A 26,681-nucleotide genomic window follows, 5' to 3' on the forward strand; every position below is an offset into this window, starting at 1 on the left:
TCAAAACTTTTGGGTGATTCAATTATCATTTAAGGTTTTACTGGTCATATTTTTTGTAATCCAGAATAAAAAGTATTAAAAAAGTGTTCAATTAGTTATATATAACATAGTAACCAGCTAGATAATACCAATGGCAAGTATTTTAGCATTTATTTGGGTAGAACATAAATCTAGGGTGCTCGTATAATGCAGCTAAACTGCATAAAAAAATAAACTTAGCCACATTTTCATGTGCCTGTCCAAAGTCAGGAACTTAGTCTGTAGTAGTATAATGTCCTCTTCTATTTATTATTTCAATTTGAGGAATTTGGTGTTATTGGCAAAGTTCTATTAAATTTATTCACAACTTTTTATACTCGTTTAAACTTAAAAGTTTGACATATTGTATAGACAACTGCCTATTTTTAAAGACTGTATTGTATATAGCTCTCCAGATGCCAGTGTTATTTCAATTTTGTGCCACTGTCTCATTGATGGTATACCGTACTTCTCCTTTTATCAATATTGTAAAGGGAACTCATAACAAAAACCACATTGTATAAAATATTTTATTTTTTTCATTACAAGTAACACAACAAAAATGAAGTCAATTTAAAAATAAAAGAATAAATATGTATATTTAATGAAGTAAAATAGATGAACATAAATTCAGCAGATTCAATTTATTCCACATATTGATTCCATTACAGATGATATCTTATTTAACATCTACTTTAATGTAAAATGAAATGACATGTATCTTAATGACCTTAAATACATGTATGCACTTTAAAATGAAATAGTTCTATAAAATATGTCCATATTATACATGAAGCCATTAATTAGCTTTAAATGTAGGAGAAATTCATAGCAAAAAAGCCTCCCTTTTTAGTGCAAAATAATTCATTGCTGAAGTCAAACTTCCAATCTAAAGAACAAATATGTTTATACCTACTAATTTTATGCTTATTTGTAAAAGTAAAATGTGAATTTCATTCATATTTTTTTCTAAACTAAAATCCTAATTTCATGCAAGTTTGTTTTTAGACTTATGCTTGTTTGGAAACCAATGTTGAAAAAACAATATATTTTCAACACAGATTTAAATGTGTCTTACATTTAGGTTACCTAATGTCACATGAAATAATTCATTTATTATCCATTATTGAAAAATTACAATTGAATTACACTTGTTTTAGTTATACCTTTAATACATTCTTGTTATATCATAATTATAAAATGTTTTAATCTACAAAAATGCTAGCACATTCCGGACAGAATAATGACTTTCATCACTGATGATGGAATACCTCACGGCAGCAGAATCTTATCAACCATAAATGCCATAAACATATCACCTCCTAACAATCTATGTGATCATAAAACACATATGATTAACCCTCAAAGAGATATCTTGCAATATACCCATCTGCTTTTCCCCTTGATTTTCAATCATAAAAAGTACCACTTAAATTTTCTTTTTAAGATACCATATAAAATGTACATGATGTAAAACCTATCTGTATGTTATTTGCTATGCTAATCATGAGTTATCTTCTCCTATCTCTCATATCAGGTAACATTCTTCGTTCAGGTGATCTTCGTCTGGGCCATTCGCCCATTCTACCTCTAGGTGGTGGCTAAAAATATAAATTCAGTAATCATAATAAAAAACTCAAATTGTATATATATATATAGATTAAAAAAAAATCCTTTTGTGGCATACTTCACATTTAAATTTGAACTTCAGAATTTTATTGTTTCATTTTTGTTTAAATACTGAATTTCCCTGAACATGAAGGCTTAAATGAATTTATGTGACAACAAATACACATCTTTATATCATACCAGAAATGTTTCATATTAACTTTTAAGACAAATCTTACAACTAGTACCTTCAGCTTAATGTTTAAAATGCTAGTTAACAATCAGCAAAAAAACAAGTCATTGCACCTGGACACATTATTCTGACTCCTGATTGACATGTTTTTGCTCTCACTCCTAGATGCTGAAGCATTTTATAAGTAGAAACAGCAATATCAAATTTCAAGCCTTTGGTCGGATCCAGATGGAACCCAAGACCAACTGCACTTGGGGTCAGCACACTATGAGGCAGTTGTCAACAAAATGAAATTGACAACACTTTCATATAATAATACAACTAATTATATCTAATAATAGTTTGAACTTACACTCCTTCTTTCTCTATCTAAGTTTCTACGAGGTGGAGGTGTTGGATCTGATTCTCTCCTCTTTTCTCTTTCTTTCAATCTTTTTTCTCTTTCTGCCTCTCTTTGCTTTGCCTTTTCAGCTGCCTAAGAATCATAAAATGAACATTAAATATAATGCAATGAAAAAATAAATTGTAGTTATTTTTTAATATTTAAGACGTTTCACCATAACCCTTCTTAAGTTACTTAGTTTTGCTTTTCAACTACATGGTATACATTTCACTATCATAATAGCTATTAAAATATAAGGAAATATGTTTTCACTATTGGATTTTTAATAAAAAAGCAAAAAAGTTACTTTAAAGTTAGGAACCTTAAAAGAAAGAATTCAGAAACATGGTTATATTTGCCAGTCATGTCCTAAAGGAGTAGGTGCAGAATATTAGGTCCATAATTTCAGGATAAAAAGTGTTTCCAGTTAATGCATAAACTTGTAAGACAGTTGAATAGAATGAATTTGTTGAAACTTGAGTACTTATAAAGAATTGACATTAACACACAACACAAGTAAAAGCATTCTTAGTTTCATTCCACATTAAGTCCTGTTTTCATAATAATTTCAAGGAAAATTGAAATCTATACTAATTTTAAATGCAATAAAGAAACACTGATAGATAACTTTTGAGCAGTAAAAGAAGTTTTCCTTGTGAACATTATTCTATTATTGGCAGATAAGGGTAAAATTTTATGGTCAAGACCAGTGTCTGGCAGGGCCATACAAATTCTGAAGAAAACATTTTTGACTTGTCTGGCCATACCTGTGCTTCTGTAAATGGTAACCAGTATATACATGGAGTAGTTTTTGTTTTTTGACTGCTCTGGCCATACCTGTGCTTCTGTTAATGGTAACCAGTATATACATGGAGTAGTTTTTGTTTTTTGACTGGTCTGGCCATACCTGTGCTTCTGTTAATGGTAACCAGTATATACATGGAGTAGTTTTTGTTTTTTGACTGGTCTGGCCATACCTGTGCTTCTGTTAATGGTAACCAGTATATACATGGAGTAGTTTTTGTTTTTTGACTGGTCTGGCCATACCTGTGCTTCTGTTAATGGTAACCAGTATATACATGGAGTAGTTTTTGTTTTTTGACTGGTCTGGCCATACCTGTGCTTCTGTTAATGGTAACCAGTATATACATGGAGTAGTTTTTGTTTTTTGACTGGTCTGGCCATACCTGTGCTTCTGTTAATGGTAACCAGTATATACATGGAGTAGTTTTTGTTTTTTGACTGGTCTGGCCTTACCTGTGCTTCTGTTAATGGTAACCAGTATATACATGGAGTAGTTTTTGTTTTTTGACTTGTCTGGCCTTACCTGTGCTTCTGTTAATGGTAACCAGTATATACAAGGAGTAGTTTTTGTTTTCTTGAACAGATCATCCAATAACTTGGCAGGTGGTTCTTCATCTTCTTTTTTATCTATAAATACAGAAAAATAAATGTTATTGTAATAATGGGCAAAATAATCAAAGGCCAAGCTACAATACTTGTGGTTTGTAATTTGAAAGATAATGGCAATAGCAATTTGACATACATTATTTTGGACGCATATATTTGAAGGTCAGCAAGGACAGATATTAAATAACAATCAGTACAATTTAGCAAAACAAATGAAATTTAGTCTTTAGGGCTCATTACTGTTGACAAAATTCCTAAATGTGTGCATATAAGAGGTTCACATCTTAAATGTTTATTCACTTATTTTAGAAGAGTTGGGAGGCTCACGAAATGGTTATTTCCATTGGAAATGGGAAATGATCCTAAAAATTAACATTATTTTTTTCTTCTCCAAAAAGCTGTCAAAGTTTTCTGATTGTGCAAATAAAGTGAAGTGCATATCTTCAATGTAAAATTTATCATTCAACAAGAATGTGTCCCCAGTACACAGATGCCCCATCTGCACTATCATTTACTATGTTCAGTGGACTGTGAAAATGGGAGAAAATCTCTAATTTGGCATTGAAACTAGAAAGATCATATCATAGGGAGCATGTGTACTATGTTTCAAGTTGATTGGACTTCAACTTCTTCAAGAACTACCTTGACCAAAAACTTTAACCTGAAGCGGGACGAAGGGAACAATGGACGAACGGAATAACGGACAAACAGACGAACAAACGGACGCACAGACCAGAAAACATAATGCCTATAAAATGGGCATAAAAATGTCTAAAGACTCTAGGTTAGGTCTTCAATGACATCGTACAGACAATTGAAAAAAAATCAACTAGATCAATATCAAATTCACAATTTGTTATTTGATAACAAAACACAATTAAAATGAGCAGTAACAATACCTGTTTTTTCTTTCTTTGCAGGCCTTTCCTTATCTCTTTCTTTCTCCCTACTTTTATCTCCTCGTCGTCTGTCTTTAGTTGGTGAACCACTTGACGGTCTACGTCGTCTTTGAGGATCTTCCTTTTCTTCTGACTGTCTGATCTTATCCCTGTCCCACTCTCTGATTGGTGGAGGTCTATTCTTCTTTGCCTCTTCTTCTTCTTTTTTCTTTGCTAACCTCACTTCTCTTTCAGCCTTCCTTCTCTTTTCTTCCTCCTTTCTGGCTTTAGCTTCTTTTTGAGCTTTTTCTTTGGCTAATCGTGGTGCCTCCTCCTCATTTTTGTGATAGTCAATCTGTTATAATAAAGCAAGGTTTAAATTTAACATGTTTTCATTAAAATATTTGTTATGTTATGTAATCAGTTAATATTAATGCCTCGTCTCCATTGCAGCAATAACTGTTAATAACTGTTAATAACGCTTGATTTTTATCTCAGCATGTAACTGTTGTCAATTTTTTTTTTCAGTAAAACATTATTTTTTTTAAATCTCTCTAGATGAAATTTTATCTATGAACATCATGCTTGTAGCAGCTGCTTAAAGTTTCTGTAATAAGTTGTTGCATTTCACCAATGTACAAGGTTTTGAAACTAGATATATTATTTTTGTGGAACCAATTTCCTGGGATTTCATGGGTAAAGCGGAATCCTCAATTCAAATATTCTATAGGCTTGTATGCAGACTTTTGCAATACCACAAAAAAAATATCAATAATATACATTCTTAATCCATGAAAATTGTTTCCAATTAAAATAAAAGAATCAGCAGTAAATTAAAAACAACTGAAAACATTAACTAGTCAAATGTTTGTAATTATAAATAATTCAATATGAATGGAAAACATAAATTGTGGTAAACCATGAAGAAAACTTGGTAAAAACATTAACTAATGAGTTTTCCTGTGCATATTGCTGTGTGTTTTTTTCTTTTCTACATCAGCTAGCAGTAAAGGGGCATTTTGAGATCTCACAAAACATGTCTAACCCAGCCACATTTTTGAACCTGTCCCTAGTCAGGAGCCTCTGCCCTTTTTTAGTCTTGTATGCTTTCTAATTTTAGTTCATTTATATATTTCATTGTTAAAGTCATATGAAACCTCAAAAAAAAAAAATGATGATGCATGGTTTTTTTTTTATAACTAAATGGATAATTTCATTATTAAACTTATGAACATATACTTTTTTCTGAAGAACATTCTATAATTTGTCAAAATTTAGAAGAAGTTTACTTGTTTTAATTGCTTGCTTCCAGAAGCAATTCGCAGAAATATTTTCGGTATGCAAGTGACCTCAGCGTGACTCTTCTCATTAAATTGGGTGATCGCAATACACATGGATCTGTCATTTAAATAAACTATTTTCAGATTGTACATGTTATACACATGATTAATATCTATGCTTCTTTGTTGATTGTTTACTATAATTTGACAATTGGTAAACTATGACTTTAAAACAAGACAAATAAGCAGCTGCCATATTTTCACACAATAACAGACAGAGAGAAAAAATAATTGACGATTATACAAAACGTTTGTGAAAAAATGATAAAATGGTGCACAGAAGACTAAGTTTATGATATTCATGCATTGGTTCAAGAATTAGATAAACATTATTTTTCAACAGTCACTTGTTTCATATGACTTTAAGTATGATTCCAATATCACTGAACTAGTACACAAGTTTGTTCAGGGGCCAGCTGAAGCACGCCTCTGGGTGGGGATTTGCTCCTTGTGTTGAAGACCAATTAGTGGCCTTGGGCTGTTTTTATTCTTTCATCCGGTTGTTGTCTCTTTGACTCATTCCCCATTTCCATTCTCAATTTTATAGACATAATATGGCCTTCAGTAAACTAACCTCATCTGGAGTGGCATAATCTACTTGTAATATTTTAGGATTAGATGACGGCCATTTTTTCCCATGTAAAGCTTTCCTAGTTTCTACAGCTTGATCTTCAGTCTCAAACTACAACAGAAAATAATAGATACAAGTTAATAAAATCAAATTTTACATGAACATTGATGTTTATTTCCTTTATACAAAAAATTATACATGTAAATATAAATAAATAATCAATTTTACCCTTTAAGTATAGCATATGTTATATGTTATTCAGGTCTCAGACAGGGTATATAATGTGACATTCCCGGCTTAAGAATTAGTATCCCACGAGGCAAAGGGTCAGGGGATATAAGCCTTAAGGCGGGGAATGTCACAGTTTATACCTTGTCTGAGATCTGAATTACACATGTATTACAGATTACCCCTGTCGTAATATTTTTTCCGGTGCAGGAAGGCCTATTTGCATTCACAATGCTGCATGTATAAAATTCATTACATGTTTATTGTTTCTTAATATTTTGAGTAATCTATTTAAATGCACCATATTTATCTTCACAATTTTTATCCCCGTTAAAAGAGATTTTTAGATTTCATATTTTGTGTTTGTATGCGAATGCTGCTTTGTTTTTTTACATCACATATATTGAGAAACCCAACCATATAAGTTTTGCATAAGCATACGTAAAGGATTTTAAAATTTTATACAATCAAAACCTGGACACATTTGCAATCTGTAATATACATACATATATATACACCATAAATTACTTTTATACTTTTAGCATAATCTACATCATCTTTTATTTTTTTAATAAGTATAGCTTAAACAATCATTATTCTTTTACCAGAGCCTAAATCAACTATTTTCTTCAATCAAGCTTTTCTACACCGTCTCATTCTGTATGGCAATATGCAAGCAAGATATAAAAATTAACCTTGGAATATTTTATCATCTTTTCAAATTCAATCTTTAATTTATGAGACAAAAGAAGGCATGTTACTTAATAATTCTCTAAAAATCATTTTTGAAGAAAGGATAAGGTTCTTTCTAATTGGACAGGATGCCCTACCCCTTTTGCATCCTCCATTGATTATATTATTTTATAACTTACTGTAGCATAACAATGTGACTCAATAGAATCTATCCAGAATTTATCATCTGTCAATGTCCCTACCCCCACTGCAGCCCCCTTGGATTATATTCTGACTGACTGTAGCATAACAATGTGACTTGATAGAATCTATCCAGAATTTATCATCTGTCAATGTCCCTACCCCCACTGCAGCCACCTGGTTTATCTCATTACTTACTGTAGCATAACAATGTGACTTGATAGAATCTATCCAGAATTTATCATCTGTCAATAACCCCACCCCCACTGCAGCCCCATTGGATTCTCTCATCACTTACAGTAGCATAACAATGTGACTTGATAGAATCTATCCAGAATTTATCATCTGTCAATGTTCCTGTTCTCCTCAGTAAATCCTTCAGCTGTAGTAAGGTGAAAGGTCGTACAAGATTCCTCAAATGAACAATATTAGTAACAGGATTCCTTGCTGGTGATGGTGACCTTGATTTGACCTGGGCTGGTTCTTCCATTTCAATAAGCGGTTTCTTCTGACTCACTCTTCGTATAACTACTTGTTCAGCTGAAGAAATAATTTTTACATTATTATTTTATTGCAAATTATATGTAAAAAAAAATATTCAGCAAACAATGATTGACAGCTGTGAGTACATTCAAAAGTTGAGTTAAAAATATACAATTTTTGTAGTAGGCAGAAAATAAGGATCTATTGAGGATAAGTCAAAAGGACTGTAAAATCTTAAAACATCTTAGAGTAATTTTCTAACTTGTTTTATAAGGAATGTCCACAGTTTAAGACATCTGATCCTCTTACCCCTAGGGAAAAGACATCTGATCATCTTACCCCCAGGGAAAAGACATCTGATCATCTTACCCCCAGGGAAAAGACATCTGATCATCTTACCCACAGGGGAAAGATTTCCCACAGTGAATTCTAAACATGTTTTGTTCTTTCTTTACCCCATCCAGGATGAAACAATATTTTTACAAAATAGACTTTGCCCTAATGGTCTATAAACACAAATAATGAACTGTGCCTTTCAAATTCATGTGAGATATTGGCTGTGATATCCTTTTACATACATGTACATTTCATTAAAATCAAATGAAAACTGTTGGCAAAAGGTCAGATTGAAAAACAAACATCAAGGTCTAATACCCCTCTTTATGGTAAGAGAGATGAATATTTATATAAAAAAAAATGATAATCATGTACAGAAAGGCAAGTTCTAAGTATCCCCTCCCCATGTGTGTAGATTAAATTTGGAGCAGTCACATCAATGATAGTAAACCAACAATAGCATGAATAAACATTATCTTACTATCCGTATTTTTTCATTTTTCAACATTGTTTACCTTTTTTAACTTTTCTTTTATCCTCTTGAACCTCCATTTCATTTTCTTCTTTTTCTTCTTCCACAGTCTCTCCCTCTTCTGGAGAATCAGGGGTTTCCCCTTCCTCCAAGTCCTCTTTAGCCTCATCATCTTTAACAACCTACATAATAGACAAATGTTTATGTTACTTAATGCAATATGCTTAAACCTTAATTAGGATATATATGACGTACAAAAATCCTACTTCTGAATAAATTTAGCATAGATCAATTAAAATTCAACCACCTCTGTACAAAATTTGGACTTAATAAATATGTTTCACTATCATATCACGGTAATTTATTCCTACAGACCTGTAAACTCTTGAGAAAATAATCAATTATCAAAATTTCAAAATAATTCCAAGAGATCAAGTGTACAGATATTTTACCACAGTTCTCCTAATTGTCACATCTCTTTTGTCTTCTTCTACATCAGAGATCCTGTCATCATCATTACCAAGGTCAAGGACAGGTTCTGTCATCTTGATTTCTGGAATCAATCCCTGTTAAATACATATCAAATGTTAACCAATATTTATACTGATTCTAATGTCTTTATGAGGTTAATGAATATTCTTTTCTCTTATAAAATCTGAAAATGACACAGTATAAAATGTTTTTTTTTCTTCTACATTTAAAGATATAATCATTATATAAATAACACATTGCTGAGAGGGTGATAGAGAAGATTGTTACCCCGAGAAAACATTGTCCAATGAGACGAAGCCAAGGTTGACAATGTTTTTATGAGGGTACATATCTGATCTATCACCCTCTCAGCAATGTGTTATTTAATTTTTTATACTGAATGTCCTATCATTATTGTCTTTTACTGTTTAATTTTAAATGTTAAAAACTTAACTTTCATTAACAATGGCACATGTAACCTTAGTTTCTATGATTAATTGTTCATATCACTCTACTGTGCTGAGAAAGTAAATAATCAGTCTGACAGTAAGATCAAAGGAAAATTTCGTAAAATAGCAATTCAGAGGGATATAATCACTTGTTATATATACTTTCAATTAATCAAAAAAAGTTTTTATTTTCTTGCCATATATCTTTTAATTTCACAATGACTATTATTTCTTCTGTGTACTTTCTTTACCTTCAGTGAGTCTGTAGATATATTGTAACTAGAGATCCTCTTCGCTCCCTTTGGCTGCCCCGTCTTAGATCCCCATTTCCTCTTTCTCGCAGGTTTCTCTTTCACATTCTCCTTTTCTTCTTCTTTTTCTCCTTCTTCTCTGTCAATACCTGAATTCAAAAGTAGCATTCATGGTTAATTTTTCATTCACAAATGAATTTCTCATTAAACTATTGTTAGTTTCATTACAATAATTTTGCATTAAAACTTTTCAAGACACCACCAAATAACAAGAAACAATTTGACTATTATGATTATGGGATATGTTCTTGTAACATAATTAAAGATCAGTTACTGTCACTTAAAAATATAGGATTACCTTTTAAGCAAGATAATAATGCCATATTCGTGTAAAACCATGCCGTTCCATGGGGTTGTTTCGGTGGATTTTTCAAGTGAACTTTGTTCAATATTGTTATTTTGTGAAGTTTTTGTTTGTTTTGTTTCATACTTATTTTATTAAATTAAACTTTTTACTTTATTTGTTCAGTGTATGTTCACTTGTGTTAATTTGTCTTTTGATTGAGTTAAGTCATTTCAATTGATATTTCATAGTGTGTCTTTCTATACTCTATTGTTTCAGATAAGAGTGAAGGTTGGTACCTATTAAAACGTTAAAACCCACTGCATTTGTTTGCACCTATCCTAAGTCAGGAACCTGATGATTAGTAGTTGTCGATTGTCATTTGTTGATGTGGTTCATAAGTGCTTGTTGTTTCTCATTTTTTATATAGATAAGATCGTTGGTTTTCACGTTTAAATGGTTTTACACTAGTAATTTTGGGGCCCTTTATAGCTTGTTGTTTGGTGCACATGCGAGCCAAGGCTCTGTGTTGAAGACTGTACATCCGACTTATAATGGTTTACTTTTACAAATTGTGACTTGGATGGAGAGTTGTCTCATTGGCACTCATACCACATCTTCTTATATCTATTAGAATGTAGCCTTTGACTTTACAGGCAAGTGTACAGACCTTGAGACAAGATTTTCTTTTTCATCTTCTCTGGTGATACATCTGATTCCATTGTTGTCTCCCCTTCTGTTTCCTACAGAAAACATATCAACATATCCCTTTTCAACAGTTTGTCTATGTATTTCTTTTATAACATTGTAAAGTTTAACACACTACATCAAAGTTGATATAAACCTCATTTTGTTTCATTCCAATACTATCATTATACATATATAATACTGTAATCAGGTAATGACATTTATTAGATACCAAACTTCATGTATTTATTAATGTAACCTTAGATGGAGAGGTAATAGGGTAATGACGATAACAGTAAAAATTCTTGCCAGATGACTTTAACGGTAATTTTTGCTGTGTGACGATAAAATGCATATTTTCTTTTGGACGATAAAAAATAAGAGTGCACACGCTGAAATGTCTCACCTTCTTTACTACTCATTGTTATTATGTTGATAGTCCTAAACATAAAGCTTTATTACAACTGTCATGACTGTCACATAAACTTAACATTAACCAAGAAAACTAAACATTGACCAATGAACCATGAAAATGAGGTAAAGGTCAGATGAACCATGCCAGGCAGTCATGTACAGCTAACAATTCTTCCATACAACAAATACTGTTGACCTTTTGCTGATACATGTAGTTTAAGAAAAACAGTCCAAAACACAAAAACTTAACACTGAGCAATGAACATGAAAATCAGGTCAAGGTCAAATAAAACTTGCGCGACTGACTTAGGTCCTACTTGTTTCCGGAAAAAGGTGTACGCCTTTTGCCGGTGTCGAACGCCCGGTGCACTTGTTTCACAAAATTTTGGATGCGCACGCAATAACGGCTTAAGCCGCCCTCGCCTATCTCAGGACTCAGGCGAAGGCGGCGCATTTTCATTTCAAGATGGCGGAAAGAGTGTAAGTGAGAAAAACTAACGGTTACAAATACTGAAAAACAACCAGTAAACGAAAAAATATTATTGTTATGTGCAATTTATCTTCATACTTCGAAGATGGTGAAGAGAAAACGTTCTTTTTTTAAAACATAATAATTAATCTCTAAACCTATTACGAAACAGAAAATTTCTTTAAAAACAAAGCAACAGTCAGGGGACTTACTGAAATAAGTGATTTTTAAATCACTTATTTGAGTAGCAAATTCGAGGTTTTGTTACAAATTGTGATTATGTAGTTTTTTAAAAATTTTAAACACATAGGTTAAAATAATATCTTTTAATTAGTAAAATTTAAAAAAAATGAACTTTTTGCTTCTTTTAAGTAGCTAGGTTTATGACTTTGATGCTATCATTTAGCTGAAAATTCTATTTTAGTTGAAAAAATGCTATAATAATGGCTTTACATAATGAACTGATACATTCTTCAAAGATTTTTCCCAGCAGTGGGAGTATTTTTCCTGTGAAGTTCAAGGTTTCATCTTTCAGATTATGTAATAAAATTCTACTGTTCGCGATAAAAATTTCACTGTTCGGGGGTGTTGAAATTAGTGGGGGTTATTAAAAGAATGATACTTAAAGAAGTGATTTTTGGGAAGGAAATTGAGGTCTGATACTTAAACAAGTGATTTTTATGTCAATATCCTAGATTCAGTACAAGGTCATCACCTGAAATGACCTGGTCATCCTAGACAACACAGATGTTGGTTCTGATAAGTTTAGAAACATAATTAGTCCCTGGATCATTAGTATTCTATATTTAAAGCTACAATAAAACTTAATCACTTCTTCTAGTGATTAATTTGTACTACTTAAATAGGTGATTATTAAAGAAAGACAACTCTAACTTTCAACCTTTATGGAAATAATGTTACTTGAATCAGTGATTTAGAAAATCACTTATTTAAGTAAGTCTCCTGACTGAGCAATGACAACCTAAAATACAATTAAATTAAGATAATAAAAATATTAAAGCATGAATATTTTTGTCAATGTTTTAATAAAACTCCTTAAATATGTAATTATGCAAAAATGCAGATTTAAAGGCTAAATTATTATTTTCCTATTAATGTTGGATGATATGCCGGTTTACTTGTTTTGAGTCAAAATACGGCGTACGCCGTTAGCCGTTCGCCTATCCTTTGTGAAACAAGTTGGACCTTATAGATCATAAAATATTTCCATACACCAAATATAGTTGACCTATTGCATATAGTATTAGAAAAAAAGATCAAAACTCAAAAACTTAACTTCAACCACTGAACCATGAAAATGAGGTGACGGTCAGATGACACCTGCCAGCTAGACACCTACAAATGTACACCTTACAATCATTCCATACACCAAATATAGAAGACCTATTGTATATAGTATAAAAAATAAACAGCTGTGCCATGAGCACATGATACACCTGTCTTCTTGTGTGGAAGTTTTATGCAATAATCATAAATAGTTTCTGAGAAAGTTTTAAGCAATAACCATATATTGTTTTTGAGATACGGCGGGACATGTGAAACCCCCCCTCTTTTTTTTTTTTACAAAAACTAAATATCACTAAAATAAAATTTTGAATCAAAACAATAATGAATCAATAATGATAAATTGTTTTTGAGTATACAGATCTTTAGATTAATGCAACAAAGAAGTGTGTAAAGTTTTAAGTAATAATCATAAATCGTTTTTGAGATACAGCGCAACATGTAAAAATAACTTCCCCCTTTTTTACAAAATACTCAATTACTTAAAAATGAAATTTTGAATCATCACCAAAAAGTATACAGATCTTAAGATTAATATAACTACGAAGTGTGTAAAGTTATAAGCAATAATCAAAAATCATTTTGAGATACGGTGTGACATGTGAAAAAAACAGACCCCTGTTTTAGTTACAAAGTGCCGTAACTCAAAAAGTTTTAATCTTATTTTCACCAAAATGTATACAATTCATTTGACCATCATAAGAAACAACTATATTAAGTTTCATGAAATTTGGATAAGTCGTTCTCAAGTTACAGTGAAACATGTTTAAGTCGGACAGAGAGACAGACGGAAGGACGCCAGACATTTGTATACCATAATACTTCCCATCAAAATTTTGACGGGCATATAAAAACACACCAAAACACAAAACTTAACTGTAACCACTGAACATGAAAATGAGGTCAAGGTCAGATGACACCTGCCAGTTGCACATGTACACTTTACAGTCCTTTCATACACCAAATATACTAGACCTATCGCTTATGGTATCTGAGATATGGACTTGACCACCAAAATTACCTTGTTCACTGATCCATGGAATGAGGTCGAGGTCAAGTGAAAACTGTCTGATGGGCATGAGGACCTTGCAAGGTACACACATACCAAATATAGTTATCCTATTACTTATAATAAGAGAGAATTTAAAATTACAAAAAATCTTATCTTTTTATTCAAGTAGTCACTGAACCATGAAAATGAGGTCAAGGACATTGGACATGTGACTGACGAAAACCTTGTAACATGATGCATTCATATACAACAATGCACAAAGTATGAAGCATCCATTCTTCCGCTTTCTAAAATATAATGCTTTTAAAAACTTAGTTAACGCTGCCACCAGATCACTATCCCTATATGTCAAGCTTTCTGTGACTGTCGGTCGCAGGCTCTTTTGTCGCAGGCTCAACAAAAATCGACTGATTTTGACTAATAACATTAACATGATTAATTTTTTTCCAAAAATGATGGTAACGATAATTATTTGAGACGTCTGACGAAATCAAAATAAGAATAATTTGACAAATCATTGAAAAATTTTAACCAATTTCACTCTAACAGCAGCCAGAAATGACCATTTGAAGCCTGACGGTAAAGGGCATTACTTCCCTCTTAGAACACAAAAATATCATGAAAATATTCAACTTCCAAAAAATGTAACATGTGTAATTAGTTTCTTTGAAAAGTTTGTAAATATAACTTAAAATAACCAGTGAATTATCGTCATACACAAAATTTGGTATCCATGAATAATATATAACGATGTAACAGGATACAAATGACCTTAATTTGGAGATACATGTACGTAGCTTACCAAATTTTATTTGCTCAAAAAAAATAATGGTTTGTGGTGTCAAATGTATTGTTATGCATTGAAACCCAATTTTATGTAATAGCTGACCCAAACAATTGCTAAAACAGTGTCTTTACTTTTAAATTTTTTAAATTAAATGGCGGCCAAATGTATAAAGCCAAATATGCTACAGTGTAAATTATTTAGAGAAAATATGCTCTCACTGAATATTTCTACGTTCCTTTTTATAAATATGTACATAACATGCTGATGTATGGTCTTATTCTCACAAAAAAAAAGGTAAAATTATAGTCTTTTTCTGCATGAAAGATAAAATTGGGACATATAGTTTTAACCTAAATAGTTTATTCCTTTTGTTTTTGAAAACTTTTTTGGTTTCTACATGCATGTACATATAGCATCTGAAGAATAAGACATGAATTAGTAACAATATAACACATTTATCTTGTACAATCACATGTTAGGTTTTAGAGAGATAATAACAATTAAATTTATTGAACAGGATGAAATAATTTCCAAATTTGAGTCCTAGATTCAAAACTATTTGAAGTCTGACTTTTTCTAGGATAATTTTTAATAAATTAATGATTCAAATTATTTCAAAGATTGCCAAAACTGTTGAGTTTGACTGAACATGTGACTGCATGAATTATTAAAACGCAAGATGATTAACACAAATTAACTTCTTTCAAACAAACCAGGTGGTTACTGCCTTTTCTGCTGCTCCCGCTGTATTTAATGTTAAACAGGGAATGGGGTGAGTCAGGGAAAACCCATGTTGTCACTTAATTAGATCTGCCTTCTAACAGTATAAAGCTTCAGGTAAAATAGCTTGCTCTGAAGTGTTCATATGATCTCAGATTCAGTATGATCTAAACTGTTCCTGAATTTGCATTCATAAGTTTCGTACAAGTTTTAAATGACTAAGAACTGTAGCTGACAGTACTTAGCATGTCCCTATGCAATGTTTATACTGAATTACATCTTGGCAGGTTACATTTGACTTTCACGTATAACGTCACAGCATGATCTATCATCTTAGATGCTAAATGTCAAATCACAGCTGATACAAAAATAAGCCTTTTCATCTTGTAAGTGTCACATGAAAGAATTCCTAAAAGTTTGTACACAAATTTGGCATAACTCATACAGTGATCATCAGTTCGAAAGAAAGAGCACCATTACAGTTTAGTGCTCATCTATTCTATGTTGTGGTGGTCTTCAGAGCAGATTGCAAGTTTGAGGTTAACAGTTCTTCACAGTACAAAAAGCTTGCTGAAAGAATATCCATTCCTGTGCTACTGTTGCATGTAATTATTTGGCTGTGTTGAGAGACAAAAGAAGTTTTTCAGCTGATGGTAACAATATGACAAGTTACTGATTGTTCATCTTTGAAATTAGTAATCAAGGGTTAAAATCCACATCTTTTTTTCCACTTCCATAATTAATACTGAATAGTATATAACATGTATATTACAACACTCACTACAAGGTTTTAATGGGTTGCGGCTTCAGAGTCAATAAAACTTCATGATTCCTAGTCCCTAGTCCAGTAATGGCTTCTTCGAAAAATACAATGATTTATTCTCCAGAAAGTCAAAATAAACTGACAATACTTTCTAGCATGTAAAACTTATGCAAATTGTTAGTTTGAGATTAACGAATGCATACTAAATGCAGTCCAAACAAAATGTTACTCCAGCTTCTCAGAATTGCACAACCAGAAAGTTTTCAATTAACAAAAGGAATAAAAAGCAGTTTTCTGAAAATTTTACTTCAATCCTTTAAGAGTCAAGTGACATGTTCGGTCCAGACTAACAGATGTCTTTTTTTACAAGTCCAGATAAAATATCCTTGTCACTAACAGGAAATATAAGATATACTAGTGCAATCCTTGCAGTTTTCATAAAGATACACTCCTTTATCCAGCCCAGATAATTATACACTTCAATGCACTTAGAATTAATTCAGCAAACTGTTAGTTTGAGACTAACAGCTGCCTACTTTACACAGTCCAAAATCACTTTACGCAGTGCAAAATCACTTTATGAAGTCCAAAAAATCACTTTATGAAGTGCAAAATCACTCTTTTAAGTCCAAAACTAGATTTTATGAAGGATTCCAATACGTCACTTTCCATAGAAGGAATTTTCACTTCACACAGTTCAAAATCAAAATTTCGTCCAACTACTTGTGTAAAAGTTTTCTTTCAATGTCAATCTGAACTTTCCTACATAGCAGTCTTTGAATTTTCATTTTCAACAAAGAACTTGATGTGACAACCTTGACCGTGGGGCAGGGGTTCGGGAAGTGAAGAGAAATTCCTCAGTTTGGTCCTTGTTCATCCTTGTACCATTCGTCTTTGGCTCTAGTGAGTTGTGAAAAATTTATTTAAAAATTGTATTCTAGAGAAGGAGTTTACTCAAGTACAAAATAATATTTCAAATTACTAGAATTTACGTAATTCACATGAAATGGCAATAGTCTATAAATAAAAGAGAAACAGGCCTTATCTTTTTTAATTTCAATTTTTGTTAAATAAATCTTATTAGAATAATTGAAATTGTGCAGTTACATATACTGTGACATCTGACATTTTCATTAATATCTATCAAATGATTTGCATTTAAAAAGCAGCAATTAATTTTTTTAGAAAACTGGTAGCATACCTATTTTCTATCTTTAAAGAAGCACTTAATTCATTAAAAAACGAGTAGACATTTTTCATACTCTTATTCTTCAAGTTTTTATTTCAGTAATTATGCATAGTGTAAACACATTTGTAATTCAAATTAAGAATATTGAAATGATACTTTTGTACTGTTGAAATAAATTTTCAATATACAATACTTAAAATTGGGGTCAGGATTAATAATATATTTAACAATTATCTTCAGGTTCAAAGATGTTTTAAGTCTGAACTAAAGCAAGAATGTGTACTACTGCCATTGTCATGAGTGGTCCTTAACTTTCCATGAAATATTTTGTGAACTTTACATAATAAATATTCACCTATCAAAATATGTTTTTTTTCACAATTCAATGTTTGTAATACTCCTTCCCTACTTGTGTACAGCTGAACAGATTAACATACCTTTTCAAATACTGATTCTACAGTAGTATCTGGCTTAGTGTCACTTTCTTCTACCTCCATTGCTGAAGAGCTCCTAAAATCATTTTTTTTTTTAGAAAATAACATATATATCATGTATATTGGATAAGTATAAAATTTGTTGCAACTTGTCATGATTTCGATAGCATCTTTTTTAGTATTTTCTCATTCTGATTAAAAGGAACTTAAATCATTCAAAACAACTATCAGTGGATGTCTTTGGTTAATGTCGGTCATATTTGTTTTTTCGTAAATTGTTTTAAAATAGGCTGTTAGTTTTCTCGTTTGGATTATTTTACATTTTTCATGTCTGAGACTTTTTTAGTTGACTATAAAGAATGTTTTTTTACAATGTTGAAGTCCTTTAATTGATTATATTTACTTCATTTGAGTTTTGGTGGACAGTTGTCTCATTGGCAATCATAACATATCTCCATATTTTTATACTGATTCAAAACCTAGAACATATATATATAATATATATTTCTGTTTAATCTTCTCCTGGTTCATCAAAATAATTGTAGAAATTTTGTCACAGGTAATATAAAAGGTGTATTAGAAATTTCTTCTCCAAAAAATTGGGTTGAAAATATGAAGAACTATCATATGTTTTACAGATCAGATTTTTATCTGAAAAGTTCACTTTTGATGCTAAGTGGGTAAAATAAATACAAGCTGCAGCTCTTATGCCTATAGGTCATGATATCAAAGAATTCTTACTCGTCTTCCTTTACTTCCTCGTCCTGTGTTGATGTTGTTGACACAGCTTCCTCAACTTCCATTTTTGAAGGTATCTGAATCTGCAACAATAAATTATATGCTTCAAAAAATAAAAGACAAGTTCTTTCCAAACAGATTGTTGTTTATTAGGGTTATTGACAGGTGTTATATACTTGTTCCTTACCATAGCAATCAGTTTTATTATTAGGAGGCAATATTATGGGCAATCCCACAGGTAAAACTTAATTTTTTCTCAAGACTTCAATTTTTCCCCAAGATACTTACGAATGATAAAATACTGATTGACTTTTCTATTAGATAATTTTTTTAATAGTCTCCTTCTAACCCAAAACAGAAACTAACAACTGGTTGAAAGCTAAACTTTACAACTAAAGATGTGTTGGTGTTGTACATGTTTGTCCTTCAAGCTACGATTTTAATAAATATTGAATCTGATATCTTTATAAATTTCAGATACAGTATAAGAACACTTATTGGCACGGATAAATACAAACTGTACGTAAAAATATTAACCTTTTCAGGCACTGGTGATGGTGACCTTGACTTGGAACTTGATGATCTGGATCTTCTTTTGGATGGTGGTGATCTTGACCTTGATGATGATCTATTACCTGGTGATTTTGACCTAGATTTTCTTGGCAATTTTGGTTGGGTTGCTGCCCCTCTTGTTGGTGACTTAGATCTAGACTTTGACCTTGAACTTGAACTAGAAAAAAAGTAAAATAATAACTGATAGATTTATTTTTTCTGGAATTTTTGCATGTGGTTTGAAAGCCTACGAATATATTACAGAATATTCTTAGCATTAAAAAACATAGAAGTTGTAATTGCTCCAAACATTAAATACCATTAATCAATAACACCTCTTCATCTAGCTAAACAATTTTTCTGTTACCTTGAAGATGACCTAGATTTCCTTTTCGGTGGTGATCTTGACCTACTGCTGCTGCTGCTACTACTACTAGATGCCCTTGACCTTCTTGGTTTCTTTGACTTTTCCCTGTCACTACTGCCACTTTCAGATCGGCGACGCCCACTGGTCTTTTCCCTCTCCCTGCTGCCTTCATCTGATTTCTCAGCGGACATACTTCTTTCTTGTCTTTTCTTATCTTCAGGAGATTTTGACCTTGACTTAACAGGTTCTGCAAAAATGAGTCATTATATCTGCTTTTAATACAAATAACAATGAAGTAAGATTTTCAATATACATCAATTAGATAGCAAATCAACCAAAAACATTATTGTGTTAAAGGTTAACCCAGAAAAGTGCTTCAGCTACAGGAAATTTATAAGCTGTTGATTTCAATTAAAGGACTTATGTTAGTATTGTGTAATTGACTAATAATTCCTATTTCATTTATAATGCAGCTTATACAGGGGTTATCTTGTTCAATTAAAAACAAGGATTTCCCTTGTAATCCAATTAATATGTTCATATTAATACAAAACCATAATGCAAACAGTTAATAAATGCATTCTTAATAAATGTTTTTGTCTTCTAACCTTTAATCATGCAAAATTCTAAAAGAAACAACTTAAGTTTATTATAAATATTTTAGAAATTACAAAACCGAATGTGTTTAAAATGGTTTGCATATATATTATATCAGAGTTTATTACCCATCACCAATATTTTATATCAATTGAAATCATTACCATTTGAAGTTTCCTTTGATTCTTCAATACATATATTTTTGATTTCTGTTTTAATTTCACCTTTGCTTTTTTCTACTATTTTGGAATCCTCTGTTTTAGGTTGATCTGTATCAACAGCTTTTAAACTGATACTTGAATCCTTAGGTGTGCCTGATTCTGCAACTTTTTCAGTTATACCTGAATCTTTGATTTCTTCAGCAACCTTGACTTTGTCTGTGATCTTATCTTCCTCAGCAACCTTGACCTTGTCTGTAACTTTATCTTCCTCAGGAACCTTGACCTTGTCTGTTACGTTTTCTTCTTCAGCAACCTTGACCTTGTCTGTAACCTTATCTTCCTCAGGAACCTTGACCTTGTCTGTTACTTTATCTTCCTCAGGAACCTTGTCCTTGTCTGTGACTTTATCTTCCTCAGCAACATCGACCTTCTCTGAGACTTTTTCTTCAGCAACCTTGACATTGTCTGAGACCTCATCTTCCTCAGGTACCTTGACCTTCTCTGTGGTCTTATCCTCTTCTGTAGACTTTTCTACAATCTTAGCTGCTTGCTCGTCTGGTTGTGTTGCTTCTTCCTGTGGAACAGGACCATCTCTAGACTTTCTCCATCCTCTTTTAGGCCTTGGTTGAATTGGAGACGTCACCTCTGTCTGTGCTGTTTCCTCTGTATTGCTGTGGGTACTTGACCTTCTCCTTGAGGCCCTGGAATCACCAGCACCATCTTCTGAAGTTTTCTGAGAAAAAAAATATCTTACTCATACTTATATGGTCACAATATGGGGCTTATTATTTTACCTAAAACAGACAATTGTAGCAAATGTTATGGTTACTATATGATGTTTCTATTTCTAAATGAATGTTTACTACTGCATTGCTATCTCCCTTTCTTTGCAAATATAATGCATCAGTTGTTATCTGAATGAATATACTTAGTTAATTATTTTATTGAGAAAAATATTTACAATTCATCTCCCTCATTTTTTTCTAGCTTACTTTACAGTATAGGTTTTGCTCATTGTTGAATGCTGTAAAGTAACCTGTCTTTGTTACATCCTTGTTCATTGGTCTCTGGTAAACATTTGTCTCATTGGCAATCATATCAAATCTTATTTTTATATAACAAGACAAACAAAGTTTATACCAGCAAGCAATGATAGTCATGATTTAAAATATACTTGTCTCATTATGTCATTTTGCTTAATTAAAACATGTATAACACAAATAGGAGAAAAGTAAAGCCTCCTCCTAATACACATTGGCTCGCAGTAATTTATATCATGTTTTTTTCCTGAAGCTCACTAAGAATTGAAATTTAAATTCCTGACAAAACTCAGAAAAACAAAATTTTAGTCTCTGGTCTAACTGTGCAAACCATTCAAATTCAAATTTCAATGGCTACAGATTTTTAAAGAAAATATGCACAATGTGCAAGGCCTATGATCTCTACACTAAGTGCTCAACTTCATATGTTGAATTGCTTTTTTAAGAAACTATCATTTATATAGAATTTGTGTTTTATATTTTTTAAGGTCATTTTATCCCCTTTGAAATGATGACCTGGGGTCTTTTTGTTGATGATATTTATAAGTTCTTCTATTGATTTATAAATTCTAGCACTCAGTAAAGTTATAACAGTCATGGGCATATGAACAGATGTTGTAGGTTATATCACCTTGAATTTGTCTACGGTGCTAACCAATTACAGTAACATTTGTGTAAGGTACAAAAGATTAGCTTTCACCATGACATCACAAGTTTTGACATGATAAAAATACCTTTTCTCTTCAATAGACAATATCGAACAGTATCAACCACTTTGTCATTATGCATAAAATACAGTTGTAAAGTGTTAAAACCAAAGGAAGAGAATATTGCTGGTTTCGCTCTATAATAAGATACCTTTTGTTCTGGAGTTTTTCTAGCAGAAAGATCTGGTTTGTCTTTTTTGGTTGGACTTTGACATTCTTCTGATGCACTTTCATCTGTAAAATGCAACACAATTACTTAAATTACTAGTAAGAAATTAATTTACATTCTGTCATAACATTCAGTAAGGATTGGCTATTTGAATTGCATTTGTTTTCTTTCAGATTTTTGAAGTATTTTCTCATAACTGAGTTACTTATCTATTGAATTGTTGTACAATATTATTGAAGAAATTGATTTTTTGTTCTTTTCATACCTGATAATGAAAAATCTATGACATTTGTCGAGAAGGACAAGTTGGATAAAATATTTATTACAAACACAGTCTTTTAATCTCTAATCTTACCTGAAAATCTTCTTATTTCTTCCTGTCTGTCTGCTAGTAACTTTTTCTGTTTTTCCAAATACAATTTAATAACATCACTCTTTTCTGATTCCTGTGAAATATATAAAGAGATATTTATTTTTTTGTGTATTAATAGTCTATAGTTTTTGTTTCGGGGCCAGTTGAAGAACGCCTCCAGCTTTGGGAATTAACAGCTGCATTGAAGACCCATTGGTGGTCTTCTGCTGTTATCTGCTCTTTGGTCAGGTTGTTCAGGGGTTGACACTAACTTTTGTAGGTGCATATTCAATTAGCCCTGTTCTGTGTCAGGTAGCCCGGTGAGTGGGCCAACGGCCCACGAGTGAGCTGGCCGTAGGCCAGCGAACTTGCTAGGGGGGTCTGAGGGCATGCCCCCCATAAATTTTTTGAAATTTAGATGCAAAATCCTGCATTCTGAGGCATTCTGAGGCCTTTTAAGAAGATGTTTTTAGTCTGAAAAATAACTATTCATACTTGTTTATATCTTCATAAAAAAAAAAAAAATTAAAAAAAAATTAACATGAAAAAAATCTAACGGCAGGAATTTGATGGATATTTTTCATAGTCATGTCCAAATTGCATTAAAAGTCTTGTCTAATACCAAATAATTTAATTTACAAAAATTAATAAGACTAGATAGACATTTGTTTTTAAATATATAGTAGGAATCAATGAATTGTTTTAACATTTTTTTTATTGTCATTTTTTAACAAGAGGTCTCATTAACCCCAAGATTGCATCCACTCTCGTTATGGAATAGGTACAATACCTCTTTCAGTTTGTCTTTATGAATAACAAGTTTGAATGTTTTCTCCAGTGTTTTTTTTTTTGTCAACATGTATAAAACATTTCATTGTTTTTAATTACAAATTGCTTGGCCTGCCTTCTAAATGATCTTCTTTCATTATTATAATATCAAACTCTAGAGGGTATTGACCATCACACAAAAAGTCATATAGCTGTTTATATTCACCAATTTCCATTTTTGTTTACATCTCTGTTGTCCTGATTTAAATTTCAATTTAAAAATGTGTTATTCTGTCCCGTGAACGAAATTTCACAGAAGACACAATTTCATGGGACACTTTTTTGGCTTACAAAAAACTCATCAACTAAAATAATCAAATTAAAACGATGTTTTTGTTTAATTTTATTTACATAAATAAGTTGACTTGTCCCCTATTTTACTTTTGGTTTCTGATGCTGAGTCATGTTCCAACTGATTTGTCTCATGACGAGTATTAACCCTGTTCTTGTTAATGCATTATGACATGCATACATCCCGGTACGTGCAATGGACGCTTTCTGATACCAATGCCTTAGTCTTGTTATCATCATCACCCCTCAGCTCTCAAAAAGAAGCTAATCACATTTAATATTATTACCGGAAATTTACTTTCGTTTCAGTCCATTGCAACTGTAATGATAAATCCCGAGCAATACGAAAAGAATTATGACGACATGACAAACGCTAATTCTATAAAGACAGAGAAGATCGAAAAGTTTTCATCACCACGTGTACCTTTGGAGTAAAGGAAAATTTCAACAGGGAACCTTTCAATGCTCTATTTTAAGAACGAAAGGGCATTTCCAATTTAAACTATTTACACGACGACTATGTAATAGATAAGGCTAAACTATGCACACGATTTATCAGGATCTCTGATGTGATTATTAATAAAATATAATAAAACCAAAATGTATATGCTGTATAATTAATGTTTATTTCAAAACGGATTATCTTGAAACGTGGTGCATTCTTACTTTATGGGCCGAGTAATCTTAGGCCGAGTTGACTATATATAGCGACTGGTTTACGGTAGAAAATTTACCCTCCAGTATCTGTATCTGTATGTAAATAAAGAGGTCATGGAACCAGTGTAGACAAAATTCGACGAAGTTGTCAGATATGACCGGCGTTTGGACTGTATTTGCCGAAAGTACAACAGATTGATGTTCAATGACAAATAAATTTACTAGCCCCTCGGGCTACCGCGCCACGGACATTTACTAGCCCCACACAAAAGTAACTAGTCTCGGGCTGTCGAACCCTGTTGTTGTCTTTTTCACACATTCCCCATTTCAATTTTCTATTTTATGAATTTTTTTTAAATGTCATATATATAATGGTTATTAATTAAAATGTGCAATCTCCCCATCCATGTTTGACTCAACACCAACTTCAAGTCAAGAAAATTATTTTTAACTAAATCATGTTAAGAGTATTCCATAAAAAGATGATTGGAATCAGTTTGTGCAAATCAACATACATAATTTGTTATATTTCTGATATTACAGTTTTGTAGTTTTCATCTATATTTGATAATGAGAAAAGATGAACGTGTTTAGTCAGTTCGTTTGTTGATAATCATTTGTTTTTTGCAGTTATTGTTGTGTCTATGATTGAAAGATAGATCTGTTTCCACAAGATGACTTTGCGTGAAATAAATGAAAAAGTATGTTTGGATTTTCTCTATATTTTAGCTCTATCCTTCAGACTTGTACTGAATTTGTTGATAATTGTTTTAATGATTATTAGAATTAATCCATTCACATCCACAACCATTAATTTCAAGGCAATAATAAGATATGAAGAATAAGTCCTTATGGTAACAGTAAACTTGTAGTTTTATTGGAGTACTGATTTTTCTTACCACTGCATTTATTGGCTCATTATCATCTTGATCTAGAAAGAAAGAAAACAATACTTAAACAATATAATACATGTGGCATTCAACAAAATATAAATATACAATAAGAATCTGGATTTATTTCTGAGATTCTTATCATTGTACTGTCTTTTTCTAGAGGTTTCATTCCAGGACCTTTTTAGCTTTTTATTTGTACATGGCAAAATTTATGAACACTGTATGGTGATATTTAGTTTTTTTACACCCTTTCCTGTGATGGACTGTTTTCTGATTGGAATCATCTAGTTATCTTTATTTTGGATAATACATTTGATGATCCATCTCACTACATATTGTACATGTTATATGAGTATTGATTTGTGTAAAAGTAATAATCTAATTGTTGCTAATTGGTTCTGGTAAAAAAAAGTTTAATCAATGGAGTAAAATTTACATAATATACTGTATAAATCTCCTAATTCAAGCTGCCAGAAAGTTATTCTAAATGTTCTTTTGTATGCAAATAAAGAAAAGTCATTACAAACAATCATTCTACCAGTTACTTACTTTCAGGATTTTCATCTGTCTCCTGTTCTTCTCGTAGGAACTGAAATAAACGAAGACAAATGAGCATGGTAGTAAACCATATTATAAAGTGATTGTCACAAGTTCTAAAACCAAGAAAAAAACAACAGAATCAAGCCGACATTGTTAGTGCTTTGACTTTCTTTAAAAGAGATATTTATTGTTTTTTTTTCCATTTTTTAGTCTATAATTTAAGAATTATCTCCCTTGGGTAACAATTTTGGCTTCGACTACAATTATTACTGACATTTTAAACTGTACTTTAACAAGGTAAAAGTGTGACAGATATAGAATGATGAACATAGCTTTTTGAAATACCAAAAACTACAGGCTAGCCGCTACAGCAAATTATATTTTGATTTTTTTAATATTTTGTTTGAATCACTTTGATACACCTGATACATTTTTCAGATGCTATATTCATACGGTTTATTTTGCATTACCGTTCTGAGTCTCTCTACAATATCTTCCTTTTTTCCACTCTTAGAAAGACCCCTTTTATCACATTCTTTCTTCAAATCTACCACGCGATAGTCATTTATGTCTTTTCCCCTTAAAGTCGGAGCATCAGTGTCCGCCATTGTTGACATGTGCTGTCGTTGATTTCCGTAATAGTGAAAATTACTGTTATTTTTTATTCATTATAAGTTTCAATTAAATTAAATAAAGTAAAAAC

The 26,681-nt window shown here is 31.7% G+C and overlaps 1 protein-coding gene across 5 annotated transcripts; it reads right to left on the reverse strand.

The window, feature by feature from the left end:
- Positions 1-534: 534 nt before the first annotated feature.
- Positions 535-26,608, reverse strand: LOC139523543 (apoptotic chromatin condensation inducer in the nucleus-like). 5 transcript variants are annotated; one of them, XM_071317648.1, is made up of 21 exons: positions 26,449-26,608; positions 25,988-26,027; positions 25,445-25,476; positions 22,773-22,863; positions 22,400-22,482; positions 20,869-21,234; positions 20,682-20,832; positions 19,744-19,990; positions 19,362-19,554; positions 18,828-18,907; positions 18,090-18,162; positions 10,977-11,049; positions 9,964-10,112; positions 9,245-9,358; positions 8,836-8,974; positions 7,800-8,041; positions 6,404-6,511; positions 4,511-4,844; positions 3,529-3,632; positions 2,172-2,294; positions 535-1,619 (listed from the first exon to the last, which is right to left on the reverse strand). In XM_071317648.1, exons 1-21 carry the CDS (start codon positions 26,593-26,595, stop codon positions 1,530-1,532), a joined length of 2,979 nt encoding a protein of 992 aa, XP_071173749.1. In that variant the 5' UTR covers positions 26,596-26,608; the 3' UTR covers positions 535-1,529. The 5 variants fall into 5 exon arrangements, with proteins under 5 accessions (XP_071173749.1, XP_071173745.1, XP_071173748.1 ...); XM_071317644.1 differs by having other exon boundaries at positions 19,362-19,548; positions 20,505-21,234; XM_071317647.1 differs by having other exon boundaries at positions 20,682-21,234; positions 26,449-26,605.
- Between the last annotated feature and the right edge of the window lie 73 nt (positions 26,609-26,681).

Source organism: Mytilus edulis, chromosome 5, assembly GCF_963676685.1.
Source record: "Mytilus edulis chromosome 5, xbMytEdul2.2, whole genome shotgun sequence".
Taxonomy (NCBI): domain Eukaryota; kingdom Metazoa; phylum Mollusca; class Bivalvia; order Mytilida; family Mytilidae; genus Mytilus; species Mytilus edulis.

What these genes read in the sequence shown, in the direction of transcription:
- LOC139523543 (XM_071317645.1), bottom strand. Translation starts at nt 26,595, where the DNA reads ATGTCAACAATGGCGGACACTGATGCTCCGACTTTAAGGGGAAAAGAC. An exon ending in TAGAATCAGTATTTGAAAAG is followed by an intron (nt 11,050 to 18,089) that starts GTATGTTAATCT and finishes TGTTTTCTGTAG; the next exon opens with GAAACAGAAGGGGAGACAAC. An exon ending in TACCATTAACAGAAGCACAG is followed by an intron (nt 2,295 to 3,528) that starts GTAAGGCCAGAC and finishes TATGATTCTTAG; the next exon opens with GCAGCTGAAAAGGCAAAGCA.